At 39.8% G+C, this 23688-nt stretch overlaps 1 protein-coding gene across 6 annotated transcripts in view; it reads left to right on the top strand.

The window, feature by feature from the left end:
• Positions 1-13017: 13017 nt before the first annotated feature.
• Positions 13018-23688, top strand: part of LOC126267126 (protein-cysteine N-palmitoyltransferase Rasp) — a 120202-nt gene continuing 109531 nt past the window's right edge. The window contains exons 1-2 of one of the 6 annotated variants that reach the window (XM_049972048.1): positions 13018-13440; positions 20561-20736. In XM_049972048.1, coding sequence (XP_049828005.1) covers positions 13341-13440; positions 20561-20736 — 276 coding nt within the window. In that variant the 5' untranslated portion in view covers positions 13018-13340. Of the gene's footprint in view, positions 16803-20560; positions 20737-23688 lie in introns of those variants that run through there. The other 5 variants (XM_049972046.1, XM_049972045.1, XM_049972044.1 and 2 more) reach the window with 5 other exon arrangements.

Here is a 23688-nt window from a genome sequence, read left to right as displayed (position 1 = left end):
AATCGACATCATTTACTTCCGGTACGATGGACGTGGAAGAATTATGGGCAAAATTTAAACACATACAGGCTCAATACCATTTCTTCCAAATCCATCAGAAACAAACGCAAAATAATTTTATTTAAAAAAGCGGATAAAGTGCCACTAGAAGCCTTCCTAAAAGACAATTTCCATTCCTTCCGAACTGACTATGCGAATGTAGACGAGATGTGGCTCAAATTCAAAGATATAGTAGCAACAGCAATTGAGATATTCATACCTCATAAATTGGTAAGAGATGGAACGGATCCCCCGTGGTACACAAAAAAGGTCCGAACGCTGTTGCAGAGGCAACGGAAAAAGCATGCGAAGTTCAGAAGAACGCGAAATCCTGAAGATGGGCTAAAATTTACAGACGCGCGAAATTTGGCACGTACTTCGATGCGAGATGCCTTTAATAGGTTCCACAACGAAACATTGTCTCGAAATTTGGTAGAAAATCCGAAGAAATTCTGGTCGTATGTAAAGTACACAAGCGGCAAGACGCAGTCAATACCTTCGCTGCGCAGTGCCGATGGTACTGTTATCGACGACTGTGCCGCTAAAGCGGAGTTATTGAACGCAGTTTTCCGAAATTCCTTCACCAGGGAAGACGAATGGAATATTCCAGAATTTGAAACACGAACATCTGCTAGCATGGGTTTCTTAGAAGTAGATACCTTAGGGGTTGCGAAGCAACTCAAATCGCTTGATACGGGCAAGTCTTCAGGTCCAGATTGTATACCGATTAGGTTCCTTTCAGATTACGCTGATACTATAGCTCCCTACTTAGCACTCATATACAACCGCTCGCTCACCGATAGATCTGTACCTACAGATTGGAAAATTGCGCAGGTCGCACCAGTGTTCAAGAAGGGTAGTAGGAGTAATCCATTTAACTACAGACCTATATCATTGACGTCGGTTTGCAGTAGGGTTTTGGAGCATATACTGTATTCAAACATTATGAATCACCTCGAAGGGAACGATCTATTGACACGTAATCAGCATGGCTTCAGAAAACATCGCTCTTGTGCAACGCAGCTAGCTCTTTATTCACACGAAGTAATGGCCGCTATCGACAGGGGATCTCAAGTTGATTCTGTATTTCTAGATTTCCGGAAAGCTTTTGACACCGTTCCTCACAAGCGACTTCTAATCAAGCTGCGGAGCTATGGGGTATCGTCTCAGTTGTGCGACTGGATTCGTGATTTCCTGTCAGGAAGGTCGCAGTTCGTAGTAATAGACGGCAAATCATCGAGTAAAACTGAAGTGATATCAGGTGTTCCCCAGGGAAGCGTCCTGGGACCTCTACTGTTCCTGATCTATATAAATGACCTGGGTGACAATCTGAGCAGTTCTCTTAGACTGTTCACAGATGATGCTGTAATTTACCGTCTAGTAAGGTCATCCGAAGACCAGTATCAGCTGCAAAGCGATTTAGAAAAGATTGCTGTATGGTGTGTCAGGTGGCAGTTGACGCTAAATAACGAAAAGTGTGAGATGATCCACATGAGTTCCAAAAGAAATCCGTTGGAATTCGATTACTTGATAAATAGTACAATTCTCAAGGCTGTCAATTCAACTAAGTACCTGGGTGTTAAAATTACGAACAACTTCAGTTGGAAGGACCACATAGATAATATTGTCGGGAAGGCGAGCCAAAGGTTGCGTTTCATTGGCAGGACACTTAGAAGATGCAACAAGTCCACTAAAGAGACAGCTTACACTACACTCGTTCGTCCTCTGTTAGAGTGTTGCTGCGCGGTGTGGGATCCTTACCAGGTGGGATTGGCGGAGGACATCGAGAGGGTGCAAAGAAGGGCAGCTCGTTTTGTATTATCGCGTTATAGGGGAGGGAGTGTGGCAGATATGATACGCGAGTTGGGATGGAAGTCATTACAGCATAGACGTTTTTCGTCGCGGCGAGACCTTTTTACGAAATGTCAGTCACCAACTTTCTCTTCCGAATGCGAAAATATTTTGTTGAGCCCAACCTACATAGGTAGGAATGATCATCAAAATAAAATAAGAGAAATCAGAGCTAGAACAGAAAGGTTTAGGTGTTCGTTTTTCCCGCTCGCTGTTCGGGAGTGGAATAGTAGAGAGATAGTATGATTGTGGTTCGATGAACCCTCTGCCAAGCACTTAAATGTGAATTGCAGAGTAGTCATGTAGATGTAGATGTAGACATTGTAAATCACGCATTGGACAAGTATGTGCCGAAAACGTGGGTTACGGACGGAAAAGACCCATCGTGGTTTAACAGTGCAATTCGGAGAATGCTTAGGAAGCAAAGACAGTTGCATTCGCGGTACAACTAAGATTGGGAGAATGAGGACAGGCAAAAGTTAGTAGCGATTCGTGCTGCTGTAAAAACAGCGATGCGCGAAGCATACAACCACTACCACCGTCATACCTTAGCAAAAGGTCTTGCTGAAAACCCAAGGAAATTCTGGTCTTACATAAAATCGGTAAGCGGGTCGAAGGCTTCCATCCAGTAAGTCACTGATCAGTCTGGCCTGGCAACGGAAGAGAGCAAAACGAAAAGTGAAATTTTAAATTTAGCATTTGAGAAATCTTTGACGCAGGAGGATCGTACAAACATACCGGCGTTTGAGTCTCGTACAGATTCCCGTATGGAGGACACAGTGATAGACATCCTTGGGGTTGTGCTGCAGCTGAATGGGTTGAAAATAGATAAATCTCTAGGTCCTGATGGGATTCTAATTCGGTTTTACAGACAGTACTCTACTGCGTTGGCTCCCTACTTAGCTTGCATTTATCGCGAATCTCTTACCGAACCTAGTCCCGAGCGACTGGAAAAAAGCGCCGGTGACGCCTGTATGTAAGAAGGGTAAAAGCACGGATCCTCAAAATTACAGACCAAAATCCTTAACATCTGTTTGTTGCAGGATTCTCGAACATATTCTCATTTCGAATATAATGAATTTCCTTGAGACATAGAAGTTTCTGTCCATGCATCAGCACGTCTTTAGGAAGCATCGCTCCTTCGAAACGCAACTCGCCCCTTTTTCACATGATATATTGCCAACCATGCATGAGGGGTATCAGACGGATGCCATATTCCTTGACTTCCGGAAAGCGTTTGACTCGGTGCCCCACTGCAGACTCGAGGTACGAGCGTATGGGATTGGTTCCCAAATATGTGAGTGGCTCGAAGACTTCTTAAGTAATAGAACCCAGTACGTTGTTCTCGATGGGGAGTGTTCATCGGAGGTGAGGGTATTGTCTGGAGTGCCCCAGGGAAGTGTGGTAGGTCCGCTGTTGTTTTCTATTTACATAAATGATCTTTTGGATAGGGTGGATAGCAATGTGCGGCTGTTTGCTGATGATGCTGTGATGTACGGGAAGGTGTCGTCGTTGAGTGACTCTAGGAAGATACAAGATGACTTGGACAGGATTTGTGATTGATGTAAAGAATGGCAGCTAGCTCTAAATATAGATAAATGTAAATTAATGTAGATGAATAGGAAAACGAATCCCGTAATGTTTGAATATTCGATTAGCAGTGTAGTCACGTCGATTAAATATTTGGGCGTAACATTGCAGAGCGATATGATGTGGGACAGGTATGTAATGGCAGTTGTGGGGAAGGCGGATAGTCGTCTTCGGTTCATTGGTAGAATTTTGGGAAGATGTGGTTCATCTGTAAAGGAGACCGCTTATAAAACACTAATACGACCTATTCTTGAGTACTGCTCGAGCGTTAGGGATCCCTATCAGGTTGGATTGAGGTAGGACATAGAAGCAATTCAGAGGCGGGCTGCTAGATTTGTTACTGGTAGGTTTGATCATCACGCGAGTGTTACGGAAATGCTTCAGGAACTCGGGTGGGAGTCTCTAGAGGAAAGGCGGCGTTCTTTTCGTGAATCGCTACTGAGGAAATTTAGAGAACCAGCATTTGAGGCTGACTGCAGTACAATTTTACTGCCGCCAACTTATATTTCGCGGAAAGACCACAAAGATAAGATAAGAGAGATTAGGGCTCGTACAGAGGCGTATAGGCAGTCAGTTTTCCCTCGTTCTGTTTGGGTGTGGAACAGGGACAGAAGATGCTAGTTGTGGTACGAGGTACCCTCCGCCACGCACCGTATAGTGGATTGCGGAGTATGTATGTAGATGTAGAAATCGGTAAATGTAAATTTTCTCTTCTACTAAGAATCTGTTAGTATTTAATTGTTTTAGCGCATAGCCACCAAAACCAAAGCGTGCATGAAACGAATGCTGTGGTGCAACAACAGGGACAGTGGCAGTAGCTGCAGCAGCAGCAGTGTCAGGAACTGCACCAGCAGCAGTAGCAGCAGCAGTACCATCATAAATAGTAAAAATATCGTTCATCGAATACGTAATATGTTGTGACCAACGAGTCTGAGGTTGCTGTAGATGATTTCGAGGGACCAAAATCGATAAATCTTACACATTCACTAAGAATTTTGTATTGTTGCAGCATATGTTGTGTATGTGCAGTTTTCCTTTAAAAAATTCATCGTTTCCGTAATATGTTGCAGTGGTTGTAGACAATTTCGAGGATCAAAATCGATAAACATTACTTCTTTTTCACTTAACTAAGAATTTCGTATTGTTGGAGTATATCTAGCCATAATATTTTTCTCATCTCCATAGTACTGCATAAACATAATTAAATTTCATCATATATGTAATATGATTTTTGTTCTTTGTTGTTATAGATGATTACCTGTCAGACGAAGAAGGGGCACACGGAGGGGTATATGCTGGAGATACGTAGGAGCCATTGTAGATCTTATGTAAGTGTATATTCTAAAAAAATATATTTGTTTCTCATAGTTTTTGTGTGTATATGTTTTCATTATTAGATCATTATCGTTGCAGGGTTTATGCGGGAGCTGAACAAATAGATCTTCCCGAAGTCAGGCATGATTCAGTCCTTGTAGTATGACTTTTGATGCTATCATTGAGCACAATTTTCGCGTCAACGTAGAGATGAATGTTCTAATAATCGGCTGATTTTTGGAGGATAAGCAAGCAAATTTTTCCATAGCATGATGTATAACGATATAATTACCTCATTGTTCCACTATACATAGATGCTATCATCTTTTAAAAACCTTCTGAAAGTTCCGTCGTTATTGGCCATCACTCACGTGCCTTGTTTTATTGAAAACAAAAAGCAGTACTGTGAATTATACCGACAATCTCCACATAAAGTTGTAAATTCTCCAAATATGGTGTAGGTTCCCAAATGCACCTCCTAAATGTGTTTTAAATTCTTATTATGTCTGAAAGCATAAATACGGTTTGGTGTTATCTACATCAGTATCTACATGACTGCTCTTAATTTACACTTACGTGACTGACAGAAGGTTCATCGAACCATATTCCTATTATCTCTCTACCGTTCCGCTCTCTAACAGTACGCGGAATAATTGAGAACTTAATCTTTCAGTGCGTGCTCTGATTTCTCTTATCGGATTACAATGATCATTTCTCCCCAGTAGGTGGGTGTCAACAAATATTTTCTTATTCGGAGGAGAAAGTTGGTGACCGGAATTTTATGAGAAGATTTTGCCGCAACGAAAAGCGTCTTTGTTTTAATGATTTGCAGCCCAACTCGCTTTCCATGTCTGTGACACTCTCTCCTCTTTTCGTATCCGTGACACTTTCGCCCCTATTTCGCGACAATACGAAACGACTTGTTCTTCTTTGAACTTTTTCGGTGTCCTCCGTCAGTCCTATTCGGTAAGGATCCCATACTGTACAGCAGTACTATAGCACAGGAAGAACAAGCTTAGTGCAGTCAATCTGTTTAATGGAGCTGTTGCATCTTCTAAGTGCTTTGCCAGTAAAACGCTTCCAGTTTAAGTTGTTCACAATTGTAATTGCTAAATATTTAGTTGAACTGACAGCGCTTCGATTTGTGTGATTTGGATTCAGTTTAGTACTCACTCTCTTGTCTAAATAATTTTGCAATCGTCTTTGATCTGATGGCTTTACTAGACGGCAAATAACAGCATAATCTGCAGAGAGTCTAAGACGACTGCTCAGATGATCTCCTATTTAGTCCAAAATCAGGAACAACAGAGGACCTATAACACTTCCTTGGGGAACGTCAGATATTACTTCTGTTTTACTCGATGAGTTTCCGTTATTTATTACGAACTGTGACCTTTCTGACAGGAAATCAAGAATCCAGTCATACAACTGAGACGATATTCTACAGGCCCGCAATTTAATTAGAAGTCGCTTGTGAAGAACGGTGTCTAAACCCTTGTGGAAATCTAAAAATATGGAACCAATTTGACGTCCCCTGTTGATAGCACTTATCACTTCGTGAAATTAAACAGCTATATTTTATGAATCCGTATTGGCTGTTTTTCAATACATCATTTTCTTCGAGATGATTCATAATGTTCGAGCACAGTACATGTACCTGAATCGCTCTGCAAATCAACATTAGCGATATTTGTTTGTGATTCAGCGGATTACACCTGTTTCCTTTCTTGGGTTATTGTGTGACCTGTGCAGCTTTCCTGCCTTTAGGTACGTATCTTTGTCAAGGGAGCGGTTGTATGTGATTGGTAAGCACGGTGCTATTGTATCAGCATATTCTGAAAGGAATCTAATTGGTATATGATCTGGACAAGAGGATTTGCCTTTATTAGGTGACTGAAGCTGCGAGGATATCTACTTCTAAGTTACTCATCTTGGCAACTGTTCTTGATTCGAAGTCTGGAATATTTACTTCGCCTTGCTGTGGTGGAGGGCTTACGAAAGGTATTTAGTAACTTTACCTCAATGGCACAGTCATCGGTAACATTACCACTGCTACCGCGCAACAAAGGAATTGATTGTGGCTTTACCATTGGTTTATTTCACATACGATCCTAACCTCTTTGAACTTTCTGCCAGATTTCGAGACAGTTTTTCTTGTCGAAACTATTAAAAGCATCTCGCCTTGAAATTCGCGATAAATTTCGAGCTTCTGTTAAAATTTAACGATAATGCGAACTATGCATTCTTATGCGTTTGGCATGTTTTCTTGGTGCTTCTTTGCAGTGTTCTGACCGGTTTTGTATGACAGTATCATCTTTTATTAATTGATTTAGTATAAATCTCTCCAGTGCTGTCGATACTATTTCTCTGAATTTCGGCCATATCTGATCTACACCTTCGTAGTTAGTTCGGAAGGACTGGAAGCTGTCTCTTAGGAAGGCGTCAAGTGAATTTTTGTCTGTTTTTCTAGATAACAAATATTTTGCGTTCATTTTTTCTTTGGCTTCAGATGTTACGGAATTCAGTCTCACGACAACGACCTTCTTTGAGCCACAACATCTCGTATTTTCTTCGGTTAACTCGTCGCCAAGATCTATGTCTTCTTTGTACCTTAATAAGTACACAGGATCTGTCTGATTACTACCTGATTTATTTTGGTTATTGAAATTAACCTGTTACAGGGTACTGCCCCCGTTATGATCTCGGATCGTCACCTGGGAGCAAGATGAGACCGAACCTAGTTTGACGGGCCGTCACTTGACGATTGAGGTTCACTCGCCACTTCAATTATATTCGCTCTAGGATACTGTATCCTCTAGTCGCTCAGGACCGCACGACGCTGCATGTTGCTTTGCGAACTATTTCCTTTGTTGCTGTTACTATTATAGGGATTATAGGTAGGCGGTTTTACTGGACAGTACTAATTGTTGATTGGCCGGTACCAATGCCATTGTCCGTTTCCGTAATTATTGTTATTGCCATTATTACAGCGGTCATCGTAGGTACGGTTGCCATTGTCATTAATGTACTCGTTCCAGTTGTTTCATATGTTATTATTGCCACTATATCCTGGATGGAACCAGTTTCTGTGCTTTCTTTTCTTATTCGTCCGTTCGGTCCATAGTTCTGAGCAGATGGATTCGCATTTATCGGCCGATTAGCAGGTCGTACATAGATAGCAAAGTTTTGGCCGCGCACACCTGACCAAATATGTTTAGAAAAGCGCTTTCAGACGGTTCGTAGTTGATACTCGATGCAATTATCCGTTGCTTCGCGCGTGCCGAATTACTATCGTTATGTCGCGGACCGCGCATGCCTTTCTGGATTAAATCGGGAAAGACAAGTACAGACAGAAAGTATGTCTGTTTCTGAAATTTGTAAAAGTTTTTCGCAAATATCAAACGGTAATTTTGCTTTTAGAATCCGCAACACGTCACATTTGGAGACTGGATGGTCCGCAGTGCCTCATATTTAGATACGTTTCAAAATAAAGCCTTGAGATATCATGATGTGGACTGAACAATGTTGCTGCGTTGTCCTTGTGAACAGATGATTAATAACAGCAAATTGACTGAAACTTCAATGTATTATGAACATGAGACACGATCACAACTGTTTTCTACATGTTTTGAAAGTCATTTTTCTTCAACTCACTTGACTGGCCCACAACAGCCTTAATTTTATTACATACTAGATGAGATACCTGACATTGGCTAGATATATATTTATTCCAATCTTATGTTATTCTGTCTCTTCCTTCCCTCACTCTCTGTCGCCCATCTGGACTTTCCCCTCACTCACCATTTCTTCACTCCTTTATCTGTCCAGCCAAACTTTCAGAAAACATTCCTCACACACAATGAAAGAAAATATGTTATGTGGACATGTGTCCGGAAACGCTTACGTTACATGTTAGAGCTCATTTTATTACTTCTCTTCAAATCACATTAATCATGGAATGGAAACACACAGCAACAGAACGTACCAGCGTGACTTCAAACACTTTGCTACAGGAAATGTTCAAAATGTCCTCCGTTAGCGAGGATACATGCATCCATCCCCCGTTGCATGGAATCCCTGATGCCCTGATGCAGCCCTGGAGAATGGCGTATTGTATCACAGCCGTCCACAATACGAGCACGAAGAGTCTCTACATTTGGTACCGGGGTTGTGTAGACAAGAGCTTTTAAATGCCCCCATGGATGAGAGTCAAGAGGGTTGAGGTCAGGAGAGCGTGGAAGCCATGGAATTGGTCCGCCTCTACCAATCCATCGGTCACCGAATCTGTTGTTGAGAAGCGTACGAACACTTCGACTGAAATGTGCAGGAGCTCCATCGTGCATGAACCACATGTTGTCGTACTTGTAACGGCACGTGTTCTAGCAGCACAGGTAGAGTATCCCATATTATCCCGTATGAAATCATGATAACGTGCTCCATTGAGCGTAGGTGGACGAAACTAAAATGAGCTCTAACTTGGAAATTCTGGACACAAGTCCGCATAACATCTTTTCTTTATCTGTGTGTGAGGAATGTTTCCTGAAAGTTTGGCAGTATCTTTTTGTAATACCCTGTATATCTAAATCCGGTAAAGAATAAATGGTTTGCAGCTGTCCGCTGTACCTGTCTCCTTCGTCAAATGAAAAATAATACTGGAAGAATGGTAAGTAGGAGCGCGTAAAGTTGTTCTATCATCTTTACAGGTGCCACTGGGTACAGGGGCAGATAGTGGTGAAGTTGCGGTGGGAGGGGACGTAATAATGGAAATGTTTTCCTATTTGTTTCTTAGTGCTGACAACAAATGGGTGTGTGTGAATTGTACCAGTCATCAGCTATTGGATCAATCTTAAATGAAAGTGCATTGGATTCATGAATACGCGTTATAGAGACGGTAATATGCGGTATATATTTGTTAAAAGAAATAATTAGTCATTAGCTCCTAAAAAGTGTGTGTGTGTGTGTGTGTGTGTGTGTGTGTGTGTGTGTTTATCCTCATTTCTCCTCCTAAACCCTTGGGTCGATTTCAAACACACTGATACACACATTATTTTCAATCTGTAAAGAAATATTGTGGGGTAATCAAAGGCAACGTCTTCTTGGGCGAGTGGTTGTAATGTGGAGGGATAAGGGGGAGGGCGACATGGACACATACAGGGGGAGTGCGAAATGGACAGATAAAGGAGTGAAGAAATGGTGAGTGAGGGGAAAGTCCAGATGGGCGACAGAGAGTGAGGGAAGGAAGAGACAGAATAACATAAGATTGGAATAAATATATATCTAGCCAATGTCAGGTATCTCATCTAGTATGTAATAAAATTAAGGCTGTTGTGGGCCAGTCAAGTGAGTTGAAGAAAAATGATTTTCAAAACATGTAGAAAACAGTTGTGATCGTGTCTCATGTTCATAATACATTGAAGTTTCAGTCAATTTGCTGTTATTAACCATCTGTTCACAAGGACAACGCAGCAACATTTCGTCTGACAATTACAGTGCTACAATTAACGGGTCATTGAGGGTGGCAACAATCTGAAACAGAAAACATTCTACGCGTAGAGGTCTGAATGGTATCGACTTTAATGATAAGTGCTAGGAAGTCAGTGGTAAACCTCTCGCTTCTTTACTATAGCTAGTCTATTGGAGGTTCATATCACACCATTTACGTGGTTTGCCAGTTAATAGAAAGACATGGAAATCTGCGGCCCGAGGTGCCACATCATATTGTTAGTTTTTGCCCTTGAGCAAAAAACGTTTGACGACCACTGTTCTAGAGCGAACCTCGGGCCGCAGCTATAGCTTGGAACCGGCAACAACACAATCCCAGTCCATGTCTCGACATGCGCGAACTGCCATTGTTCGTGAAAAACCGTAGTGAACTTGAAATAGGACGACGTTATTAACAGTTGTTTCCTCTTAATGTCAAATATTCACTCTGACTTCAAAAGATGAAATGAGCAAATTTAAAAGTGAAATTGCTACTACCATCTGGAATAACAACGAAGCAACAAAAAATTATAAACCAAATTTCAGAGCGTTCAGCGAGTGCCGCTAATCTGCAGACACAGTATAGTAACATTTCACTAGAGGTAGGACAAATATCCCAAGAGAATATAAATTAGAAACAGCACCAAGAAACATTAGCCAACAATGTATCTAAATTATCAAATGTTTGTCAGCTTTGTCTACAAATGCATGTAAGCTCGTTGGTGAAAACGCTACGCTCAGTGAAAAGGTATATGCACTCCAATCTAAAGTAATAGATTTCATTACAGCACAGGCAAATGGTTTAAAGCTACAATTCGATAACCAGATGCATATCTTTAGTAGTGATTATTCCGAATGGGTTGATAAGAAAGATAAGCGCATTGACAAATGTATTAGTGAAGAGGTACCGTGAGCGGTGCAACAATCGGTGGGTGAATACTTTGAAAGCAATGAGGTTGCAGAACCCGAACAGATTCATGAACTAAAACAACTTCAACAAATCTCTGACTGAGATCTGCCGGTTTGGCAAAAAAATGTTTCTTCACAGTTTTCTGATTTGCTAAAGTAATTAAAACAAGTACTGGAAATTTTAACACATACCTCACCCACGGTTGCATCCACATATGAAACTTCCAGCCATGTGCAAACGGCGCGAAATTATGGAAATGAAAATGTATATTGTGCTCAGTTCCCCACGAATGACCTGTTGTATAATGCGGGGCAGTATCTAACTTGTCGACTGTATTATTGGACGAGTGTTTCCTAAAACACGGCCAATTTCCTATATTATTTAAAATAGCTTTGCCTATGCCTTGGACTGAACGACAAAAAAATAATTCTGTGATAGGCTACACTCAGGGTGAGGCCGCCGTATAGGCAAAGGAAACAACGGATAATTGCATCGAGTATCGACTACGAAACGTCAGAAAACGGTTTTGTGAACATATTTTGGTCAGGTTCGGTTCAGGTGAGATTGAGAAAACACATCTTTGAGCCAAAATTGTTCAGTCCACATCATGGTATAATAAGGCGTATATGTTTCTAAAAATGATTCTTACATAAGCGCAAGTATGGACAAAAACCATGCATTCAATGGCAAGCTGCAACACGTTCATGAAGAAACACTTGTGACGTTGGACAGAATTGCAGCTTACCTCGTTGATATCAAAAGAATATATACACACAGATTCACACGTAAGAAGCACAGACATGTACCTCTATATGCAAAAGCGATCGATAGCTCATTTATCGTTCTATAGGCCTACTGTGTTTGTCAATGTCGCCTGTTGCCACAAGTACGACCTTCATTTTTATATTAATCTAAGTAGGACAGGCAACTGTGAAATAGTGGGTGAAATACGTTAAAAACATTATAATGAGTTGATAACATTACATTTCAGGCAAAAGCAAATATTTGAATAATTTTCAAACAATCTGTCAGTGAGCAAGTTGCTAACAAAATCATGTCATCACAAGAAGGTAGGCAAGGAAAATTATGTGACTAACAACAGAAGTGAATGAAATACATAACAAATATTACCATTTTGTAAGACACAAATAACTGCACTTAATCTAACCACTTCATCGTCAAAGCAGGTATGTGTAGATACATGGAGAGATGAACTGGCTGCTTCTGTGTCATAGGACTGTTTTACAGCGTTAGATGGATCGTCGAATCTTTGTGGCAGTTTCCTCTTCATCGTCAGTTGAGGTGGCTCATTTGGGACGTCAAACAGTGTGGGTACTGCATTCCACACGAGTTTATTATTGTCTGCGTTCATGAACTGGTTTTGCTGTAGCGAACAAAACCTAATATTATTATACACGTAAACTGGGTATTTTTTGATATGGTCTTCTGGTCTGCTATTAACTAGCCATTTTCTGCTCCTAAAACGAAACATTTATCATTATTGCACATGTAGTTTGCAAGTGAATTCTGACGATACAGTTTAGTAACGTGATGGTATATACATCTCAGAATCCTTAGGAAACCTAAAAAAAGACAGCTGTGGTGTCTTCTCCCTGTTGTTGCTGCAATTTATTGCGCTACAAACGCTCCCGCTTGTAAAAACCATTATAGTAATCGAAATAAACAACCATTATTCTCTTTTATGATCGCGCTGAACTCACAGTTTAAGTTACTGGCCGCTTGGGGCGCTGTTGGCGCGGTAGGCAACGAAATTGAGGCGAAGTGTCGCGACTGTTGTGATAGTACTGATAATTAAATGCGGCACAAAGCTGATGCTTTCTTTTGGTAATGCAGTAACCCTGCTGGTGCATTACAAAGCCCAAATTTAATTCGCAAACACGGAGAAAACTTCAACGAAAGCTTCCAACTCCAGCAAGATGAATGGACCATTTACGTTTTTGTATTGCCGTTCATGTTAACAAGTTGGCAGAAATGCTGTTGAATATCTGTAATGATATTTGTGTCAGTAAGTTGGCAAAAATGCTGACAAGTGTGGTGGGGGAAGTGCTACAGAGAGTGTCGTTTCAAATGTTTGTTGACGGACTTAACGAGGTTCGAGTTAGTGTGCGACTTGGAATAACAACTATACGCTGTAATGTGTGCAGACCTAAACAAAGTAGAAATATTGACCTATGCCGTGGTGTGGCTGTCAGGTATTTTGACGGCGGTTTATAGTGTGTTACTAAAAAGAGAATGTAAGTAATAATCGTTTGTAGTCCCCGGCACTTGTTATGGTCTCATACGTGTGAAGTGACGTTTACATTTTTAAGTTAATACAGTAGATGATTTATAAAGACAATGCACGTTGTACTTAGTATTGGAATTTGTTGAGTAACCGGGTCGACTGAAATATTTTATCCAGTATGTGTAAAAACTAAAAGGGATTAACTGAATCGGTGCATTCTTCCGTGTAGTACGTTTTTGCCGTCTGCGGTGTTTTTATCTAGGGACTGATGACTTTAGCAGTTAGGTCTCTCTCTCTCTCTCTCTCTCTCTCTCTCTCTCTCCAGTAAATTTACGTTTCTGATGGAAGCTTTACGCTGTAGTTTTATCTTTTCAAGTTTTTAATCTGTTCCAAGGTTTTTATAACAAAAACCTCCGTCACAGTAAAACATCATTCCCCGTGAAGATGCCGTTCCTCTGTAGATGTTTGTTGTGCTGATGTGGTATTGATCTGGCCAATAATATTGTAGTAACTTCAGGTTATTAGCCTGTCGTAATACTGTTTACATGCCAATTTCCATGGCCTTTAACTCGATAAACTGTTACTATTAAATCTGCCATAAAAACCAGAGTGTGGGAGTGTCTTCTTTCTTGGTTAGTTGTTAAGTCTTTGATCTCTTATTTTTGTGGAGGCAAACTGTATTGTATCATTAGGTATTTAATATAGGGTATAACCTTTTTATACGATTTACACTGTTTTATGTTAGTAAGTTTTTAATGTTTTCTGCTAAATTTGGTACATTTGTGGAGTGACTGCATGAACTGTGTTCATTGAGGATATCTGAATAAAATAATGTAGTATTGGTGCAGTAGTTCATTGAAAAAAATGTAATCTACTGATTTACTGAAAACCAATTCTTTTAACATTATATTACATGTAACCAGTTTGTACACCAAAACGTTGTAGATTTGTTTCATTGGAATAGTTCTGTTTGTAATTTTTCCTATTCAACATTCCAAATGTAAAACACCACGTGTCTTATAGTAAATTCTACTTATTGCTAGTTTTTACCACCTTCATAGACATACACTGCTCGACAGATGAATGGCCATTGTGGCGTACCATGTTCTTATCAGTAGCTGTAACACTCAAAGAGCTGTGTTCTTGCTTCAGCTGAGCATTGAGCTAATTAATTATGGGTCTAGGCTTGTGGAAACTGTCAAAGTGGAACCTTTCTGTTGTCGCTACAATTCAAATTCCCTGTAGGTTTCCTGAATATGGTTAGTCACGATCAAGCATTAACACCTGGAACGGCATGACTGGACCAATTGTGTGTCAGCTAAAGTATATTTACCCCCATGTAGATTACGACAGCCATTGATATTCTTTAATTCATGTAAAGTAGTCTGTGCCCAATTATGATCAGTTTTGAAGATCTGATCTTGATTGCATCTTTCTTTTTCTGGTGTGCACAGAGATTATTTGACCACTGATGATTTTGGTAATAGAATCATTAAAAAACAAAGGAAATAATTGTTTTTTCTTCTTGGATCAGAGGAAGTTCATTAGCCTTTGGGTCAAAAGCATACCAAAGCATATTGTGTTATTTACAAATACAAATGTTTTATTCCACCTTTGAGCATATTTACATGCAGTTGGTGTCGTCAGTATTACTACGTTAATAATAATAATAATAATATAAACTGCGACATGACAAATATCATTAACTACAGTATTATAATCCAAGATGGGTACAATACATTTTAGTGCTAATGTCAATAACAACAAGAAGTTTCCTAACACATGAAAGATAAATTAACTATGTAGTTCAGTGAATGACAAATAGTCAAACATGTAATTAACAGTAAGTACATGAAACAATAATAAAAAGTCTAGTGTTAGATTTATTTTCTGGCACTGTGTAGGCATTTTCAGGTAATTTGTTGAAGTAGAGGGGACCAGGATACAGGTGACTGTTATGTGTTTTTGCAAGCCTTGCATATGGCATATTAATTGTACATCCATTTCATATGTTATGGTCATGAACTGTTCCCGTTAAGTCAAATTTGCTTAGATTCTCTATAATGCAGACAAGGCAGTTGTAAATATATAGGCCAGGCACTGTCATTATATTTAGTTTCTTAAAATAATCTCAGCATGTTTCATATGGGCTAAGCCCTGCTATGCACCTTATAACTTTCCTTTGCTATTTAAACACTAATTTTGAGCCTACGGAATTGCCCCATAATAGTATTCCAAAACTCAGGTGCGAATGGAAGAATGCAAGATATGCATATAACAGACGGTCTTTACTGGCATTGCTCTTCATCTTGTATAGCAGATATATGGCATGTTCAAATTGTCACATAACTTCCCTGTGAGGGTATCCCAGGTGAGCTTTTGATCTATATGCAATCGTAATAATTTTACTATTTGGTTGTCATGACTGGGAGCATTCAGACTGAATACAATAGCTTCAGTCTTACTATCATTCTTCTGCAGTAAATTTGCCTCAAAACAAGTAGTGCACCTCTCCATTGCCACTGCCATGTTATGTTGCTCATTTTCAAGGTTGGTATCACGTGATGAGTGTTGTGTCGTCAGCATATAGCACTGCGTCACATGATCCAACTGCAGGTAAATCATTTATATAAGTAATGAAAAGGAAAGGCCCAAGACCAGGTCATTTACAACTGGGAGACACCTTAACTGTTTTCTATTGCCCAACTAAGGCTACATTAGGCATAGAGCATTCTGTCTCACTCTGTAGTGGTAGAGCATTTTTATAAGAATATTGTGCGAGATCACATCAAAAGCTTTCCTGAGGTCCAACAGTGTTGCACAGATAATATCTTTATTTTCAAAATTTTTGCTACCACATTCTGAAGTGTTTTGCCTGTGGGAAGACTGTATCTGAATCCATACCGTGAGGAGGTAAGTATATCATTATGTTCAAAATATTGACTCATCTGTTTATGCCTGCCGTATTCTATTATGTTTGGTATTATGGGTATAAGTGATATTGGTTGATAGTTAACTGGAGATGCTGTATGTCCTTTTTTTATATACTGGTTTAACTATAGATATTTTTTTAACATTCTGGATAATTACCTTGATTTAAAATGTTGTTGATTATTTTAGTCAGTGGCTTTACAATTTGATTTCTTGTATACTGAATAACATAATTTGAGAGACCATAGTAATCCTGTGCTCTAGAATTACTGAGCTTATTTATTAATTCATTGTCTATCTTCTCTGTTAAACGTGTCCAGTGAAAGCTGTCTGTCTGCTTACTGTTAATTTCTGGCAGCAGTGCCCCTGCCGTACTCACATCCTCCATTATGCTGCTGTTGTCTGACAGACGACTGACGAAATGTGCATTTAAAATATCAGGTAGATTTTGTGTCTGGTGTACTTTATCATCACAGTTTATTTCTTTTGTAATAATTTCCCATGCAGTTTTGCATTTATTCAATGAGTTTAGTATATATGTATCATTTGCTTTGCACTTAGCTGCCTTGATTTCAGGCATGTGTATCTTTCTCACTTTCATGTACAATTCCTTGTCAGCATTGTTGTGCTTGGACCTATCATGATAGAGTAGTGTTATGATCCTCATTCTACTTAGATGTGGGGTGTACCGTCTTTTTAGATTTTGTGGTTTGGTGTAACGATTTTGCTTTGATATTTTATTGCAGCTTTTAGGACAACATGTTTAAAGATTTTGTTAACATTTCTAGAAATTTGTTGGTAGATTCATTTGCACCTGCAATGGTTATTATTTTATCCCATTTTATTAAATTCAGTTTACTTAACAACTTGTTTAGCTTTGGTTCTTTAATTGATCCTATAATTTTTGTACAGTCTGTGGAAGTTTTAGTTGCTTTACTGTCCAGAGTTTCTCTGAGCCAGAGTGTCTCTCATGATATGAAATGCTTAGCTTGATTGCGTCGAATTGTGTTTCGGTTAGATGAAAATTACATATGCTATCTAGACATGCTCCCTGTTTTGTGGGCTTGTCATTTATGCAAGTTAAGGGATCTTAATGTGTTTAGAAATTGATCAAATTTCTGTTCTGAAAACTAATGTCTGTATTGATATCACCAAATATTAGTATTCTGTGATCTTTGTGTTTGATTAACAAGAGTATCAGTTTCTCCAGAAGCTCTTCAAACAGATGTCCATTGTGTGGGTGTTTTTCTTTTTTGGGGGGTTTGGGGGAGGGGGTGTTATACTGAAGCTATTATAATTTCCTGTTTTGGCAACATTATGGCTGCAGCTTCAAATTTTTGTGCTATGCACAGTCTACTTACATCTATAACTTCATATCCAAATGGTACACTTAATTTTAGTTCCTCATTGTTAAGCCAGTGTTAATTTATTGAAATCGTAGTGCAGTTTTAGTTTTCCAGCTAAGACTGAAGTTCATTAAGTTTGTTCTTGAGAGACTGCACATTAATATACCTGTATAAGATCATTACACTTGTACTTACACTGTGGTTTTCCTCTTTGATTACTCAGTTGGCATCATTTTCCTCCTCCTGAATTCCTGGAGGTATTGCTTCCTCCAGATGTGTAATTCTGGTAAAATGTTCATGAATAATGTATTACTGTTGCTTTTCCTGCCTCTTGAGTCAGCAAGTTTACAAAGTTCACCCCCCCCCCTCCCCCTCTCTCTCACATTCATCAGCGGACCCATCCTCATTATTGGGAAGTGAAAGCAGATACCTCAGCATCTCTTCTTCTTGTCATTCCCATCATTTCTAAAACAAAACAGGGAGCAGAAATCCAGGAAAGTTAGGCTTGTTTGCTGGTTGTTTGATGTAAAAAAATACATTATAAATTTCCAACCAGTGTAACTTAAGTTCTTGTCTTCAAATGTGATGCTGCAGCACACCTATAAAACTTGGTTGTTTCAGAAAATGTTCTCACCAGAAGAAAGGAAATAATCACAAAAACACATACAACACAGAAATGTTCCAAAACCAGACCGTAACCCAAAAGTGAGTTTCTTTAGACTCACTGGTTGTATAATGCAGACTGTTGTTAGAGTAATTTATCACTGAGAGTGTACCAAACAGTGTATGTATCTACCAAATAATGTGACAAGGCAAGGAATGTCTTCACTCACCATATATTTTGTGGAAACCAGAGTAGAATGCCAGAAAACATGAAAATGACATTATACAAAATGTCTGTGGTGTCACCATAAAAATACTGTGAAAACCCATGTGTTGAGGTGCCATATAATGACCCGGAGAGCTCCAAGCAGCTAGTAAAGCTAACAGAGGGCAACAACATACAGAATTTGGACAATGCTGCCCATATGGGCACAGTTCAATTAATCTGTAGGAGGGATGTGTATTCACTCTGTTCAGAAAAGGATGAAGTATGAAGCAAATTCAATTTTTGGGCTATGCTACAGATCTGTCTGTCAGCAACCCTACATTTTGTGATGGTCTCTTATTGCACTTCAAGTCAAAATCATGTTTTAAAATTTTGAACAGCTACGATGTGTGTCATATATATATATAAAATAGAAAGAAACTTCCACATGGGAAAAATATAATAAAAACAAAGATTCGAAGACTTACCAAGTGGGAAACCGCCGACAGACAGGCACATGAACAAGACACACAAACACACACACAGAATTGCTAGCTTTCGCAACCGATGGTTGCTTCTTCAGGAAGGAGAGGGAAAGACGAAAGGATGTGGGTTTTAAGGGAGAGGGTAAGGAGTCATTCCAATCCCGGGAGCGGAAAGACTTCCCTTGGGGGAAAAAAAGGACAGGTGTACACTCGCGCGCACACACACACACACATACCCATCCGCACATGCACAGACACAAGCAGACATATTTAAAGGCAAAGAGTAAGGGCAGAGATGTCAGTCGAGGCGGAAGTACAGAGGCAAAGAAGTTGTTGAAAGACAGGTGAGGTATGAGCGGCGGCAACTTGAAATTAGCGGAGGTTGAGGCCTGGCGGATATCGAGAAGAGAGGATATACTGAAGGGCGAGTTCCCATCTCCGGAGTTCGGATAGGTTGGTGTTGGTGGGAAGTATCCAGATAACTCGGACGGTGTAACATTGTGCCAAGATGTGCTGGCTGTGCATCAACGCATGTTTAGCCACAGGGTGATCCTCATTACCAACAAACACTGTCTGCCTGTGTCCATTCATGCGAATGGACAGTTTGTTGCTGGTCATTCCCACATAGAAAGCATCACAGTGCAGGCAGGTCAGTTGGTAAATCACGTGGGTGCTTTCACACGTGGCTCTCCCTTTGATCGTGTACACCTTCCGGGTTACAGGACTGGAGTAGGTGATGGTGGGAGGGTGCATGGGACAGGTTTTACACCGGGGGCGGTTGCAAGGGTAGGAGCCAGAGGGTAGGGAAGGTGGTTTGGGGATTTCATAGGGATGAACCAAGAGGTTACGAAGGTTAGGTGGACGGCGGAAAGACACTCTTGGTGGAGTGGGGAGGATTTCATGAAGGATGGATCTCATTTCGGGGCAGGATTTTAGGAAGTCATATCCCTGCTGGAGAACCACACGTCTGTGTATGTGCGGATGGATATGTGTGTGCGAGTGTACACCTGTCCTTTTTTTCCCCCAAGGGAAGTCTTTCCGCTCCCGGGATTGGAATGACTCCTTACCCTCTCCCTTAAAACCCACATCCTTTCGTCTTTCCCTCTCCTTCCTGAAGAAGCAACCATCGGTTGCGAAAGCTAGTAATTCTGTGTGTGTGTTTGTGTGTTTTGTTAATGTGCCTGTCTGCCGGCGCTTTCCCACTTGGTAAGTCTTGGAATCTTTGTTTTTAATATATATATATATATATATATGTGTGTGTGAGTGTGAGAGAGAGAGAGACTGTCATATATACAGCCATTTATTGAACGCGGCTCAACATGTTTACTAACTTGAAAATAGAAGGAAATTAAGTATGGAGTAGGATTGTATATTTTATTTATAATGAACCAGAAACAGTGGAAAAATAATTACACAAAAATAACAAATTCTTCATTTAAACCAATATATACAAGTATTCAATTTGACTGTTGCACACAAACATCTGACAGTAAGATGTAAAATGTTGTTATTTTGTTGTAAATTGCATTTTGTGTTGCATCTAATGTTAGACTTTTACAGTCATTAGGAAGAAGTCAGCAGACATATACTTTGAGCCAGGGTGGAGTATTGTCAGTACTGAGAAGGATGTAACAGATTTCGAGTGGGAAATCTGGTTGTCATTCATGGCACTTGTTTCTCCATGGATTGTTGCACATCTCATTGGCTCATGGCTTATAAGATTAACTCAAAACCAGGTAAAAAAGAAATTCTGCCCACATGAAAGTAGTATGTATCTATAAAGACAATTTTGGAGATTAGGCAAAAATTTGGTGTGGCTATATTCTCATTTAGCTGATAATAAATTTTAGCTTTAACCTTTTTGATACGGAAGTCTGTGAATTTTCTTTTCTCTGTGATACACAAAGCAGCATATAATTCAGTTGTTCACATATATGATACTTGGACAGTATTGAATCAGATTCATTTGTAATGTTGTTTCAGGTATTTGGTAACTCAATTCATCATAAATGCAAGGAAATCGGAGCAGTATTTGATACTTTGTATAAAAAAAGTTTTGTTGAAAAAGCTGTGTGGGACTTTGTGATACCACAGTTTTATTCAGGAAAGACACACTTTGTTCGTTTAACAAGGAAAATGTCCCAACAGCTGTGTGATTTTAGAATTTATTTGATTTTATTTTCACAACAGTTTCGGCAATCCAGCATGCTATCTTCAGGCCCCATGTGCACCTCATGTATAGAAATTCAAACATGTTGATTTTGGCACACTGGAGCCAACAATATCTGGATGTTGTGAATTCATATTTGAAGTCTTCCTTTGGAGACTTGACAACTTTTTCAGTGATTTTCTTTGTTAAATGATTGACTAGCCACTGTCCCGTGCCACCAATGTATCCACACACACACACACACACACACACACACACACACACACACACACTCTGTTTACTTTTATATTACAGGCTACTAACTCCTGTAGTGTATGGATGAATATGTGAAACCAGCATTTTTGTCCGTTTTAATCTCTATTATCTCGAACTTCTCTCAGCAAACTGAAACCTCACTTGTGATTTATGATTGCAGCTGCTCGCTCTTCACTTCGAGCCACAATATTTCATTAGTTGTGTGCCCTAATCTGTAATATTATCCTTATCATGATTTGATTAGGGTAATGGTCTTCAAATCTTCTGTGAATCCTAATTTTCAGAAACTGAAAACTACTCCTACATGTCACAGATAAAACTTTAATTATTTATTCTTTTGCTGTTAAGTAAAGTTTTCAGTAGCCTTTTTAAAATTGATAAGGATTCCGTGAACAATGGACCTTGCCATTGGTGGGGAGGCTTGCGTGCATCAGCGATACAGATAGCCGTACCTTAGGTGCAACCGCATCGGAGGGGTATCTGTTGAGAGGCCAGACAAACATATGGTTCCTAAAGAGGGGCAGCAGCCTTTTCAGTAGTTGCAGGGGCAACAGTCTGGATGATTGACTGATCTGGCCTTCTAACACTAACCAAAACTGCCTTGCTGTGCTGGTAATGCGAACAGCTGAAAGCTAGGGGAAACTACAACCATATTTTTTCCTGAGGGCATGCAGCTTACTTTGTGGTTAAATGATGATGGCGGCCTCTAGGGTAAAATATTCCGGAGGTAAAATAGTCCCCCATTCGGATCTCCGGGCGGGGATTACTCAAGAGGATGTCGTTATCAGGAGAAAGAAAACTGGCTTTCTACGGATCAGTGTGTGGAATGTCAGATCCCTTAATAGGGCAGGTAGGTTACAACATTTAAAAAGGGAAATGGTTAGGTTAAAGTTAGATATAGTGGGAATTAGTGAAGTTCGGTGGCAGGAGGAACAAGGTTTTTGGTCAGGTGAATACAGGGCTATATATACAAAATCAAATAGGGGTAATGCAGGAGTAGGCTTAATGATGAATAAAAAACAAATAGGAGTGCGGGTAAGCTACTACAAACAGCATAGTGAACCCATTATTTTGGCCAGGATAGACATGAAGTCCACACCTACCACAGTAGTAAAAGTTTATACGTCGACTAGCTCCGCAAATGGCGAAGAGATTGATGAAATGTATGATGAGATAAAAGAAATTATTCAGATAGTGAAGGGAGATGAAAATTTAATAGTCATGGCTGACTGGAATTCAGTAGTAGGAAAAGAAAGAGAAGGAAACGTAGTAGGTGAATATGGAATGGGGCCAAGGAATGAAAGAGGAAACCACCTGGTAGAATTTTGCACAGACCATACTTAATCATGTCTAACACTTGCTTTAAGAATCATGAAGGAAGGTGGTATACATGCAAGAGGCGTGGAGGTGCTGGAAGGTTTCATACAGATTATATAATGGTCAGACAGAGATTTAGGAACCAGGTTTTAAATTGTAAGACATTTCCAGGGGCAGGTGTGGACTCTGACCACAATCTATTGGTTATGAACTGTACATTAAAACTGAAGAAACTGCAAAAAGGTGGGAATTTAAGAAGGTGGGACATGGATAAACTGACTAAACCAGAGGTTGTACAGAGTTTCAGGGAGAGCATAAGGGAACAATTGACAGGAATGGGGGAAAGAAATACTGTAGAAGACACATGGGTAGCTCTGAGGGATGAAGTAGTGAAGGCACCAGAGGATAAAGTAGGTAAAAAGACAAGGGCTAGTAAAAAAACCTTGGGTAACAGAAGGTATATTTAATTTAATTGATGAAAGGAGAAAATATAAAACTGCAGTAAATGAAACAGGCAAAAATGAATACAAACGTCTCAAAAATGAGATTGAAAGGAAGTTCATAATGGCAAATCAGGGATGGCTAGAGGTCAGATGTAAGGATGTAGAGGCATATTTAACTAGGGTTAAGATAGATACTGCCTCCAGGAAAATTAAAGAAACCTTTGGAGAAAAGAGAACCACTCATTGTTGTTGACCTGGAAGAGCAGTTGAACGGAATGGACAGTATCTTGAAAGGAGGATATAAGATGAACGTTAACAAAAGCAAAATGAGGATAATGGAATGTAATCAAATTAAATCTGGTGATGCTGGGGGAATTAGATTAGGAAATGAGACACTTAAAGTAGTAAAGGAGTTTTGCTATTTGGGGAGCAAAATAACTGATGATGGTTGAAGTAGAGAGGATATAAAATGTAGACTGGCAATGGCAAGGAAAGCGTTTCTG

The sequence above is a fragment of the Schistocerca gregaria genome, chromosome 4 (assembly GCF_023897955.1).
Source record: "Schistocerca gregaria isolate iqSchGreg1 chromosome 4, iqSchGreg1.2, whole genome shotgun sequence".
NCBI lineage: Eukaryota > Metazoa > Arthropoda > Insecta > Orthoptera > Acrididae > Schistocerca > Schistocerca gregaria.
Note: the sequence above shows the minus strand (reverse complement) of the source record. Positions and strands in the feature narration are given on the sequence as shown.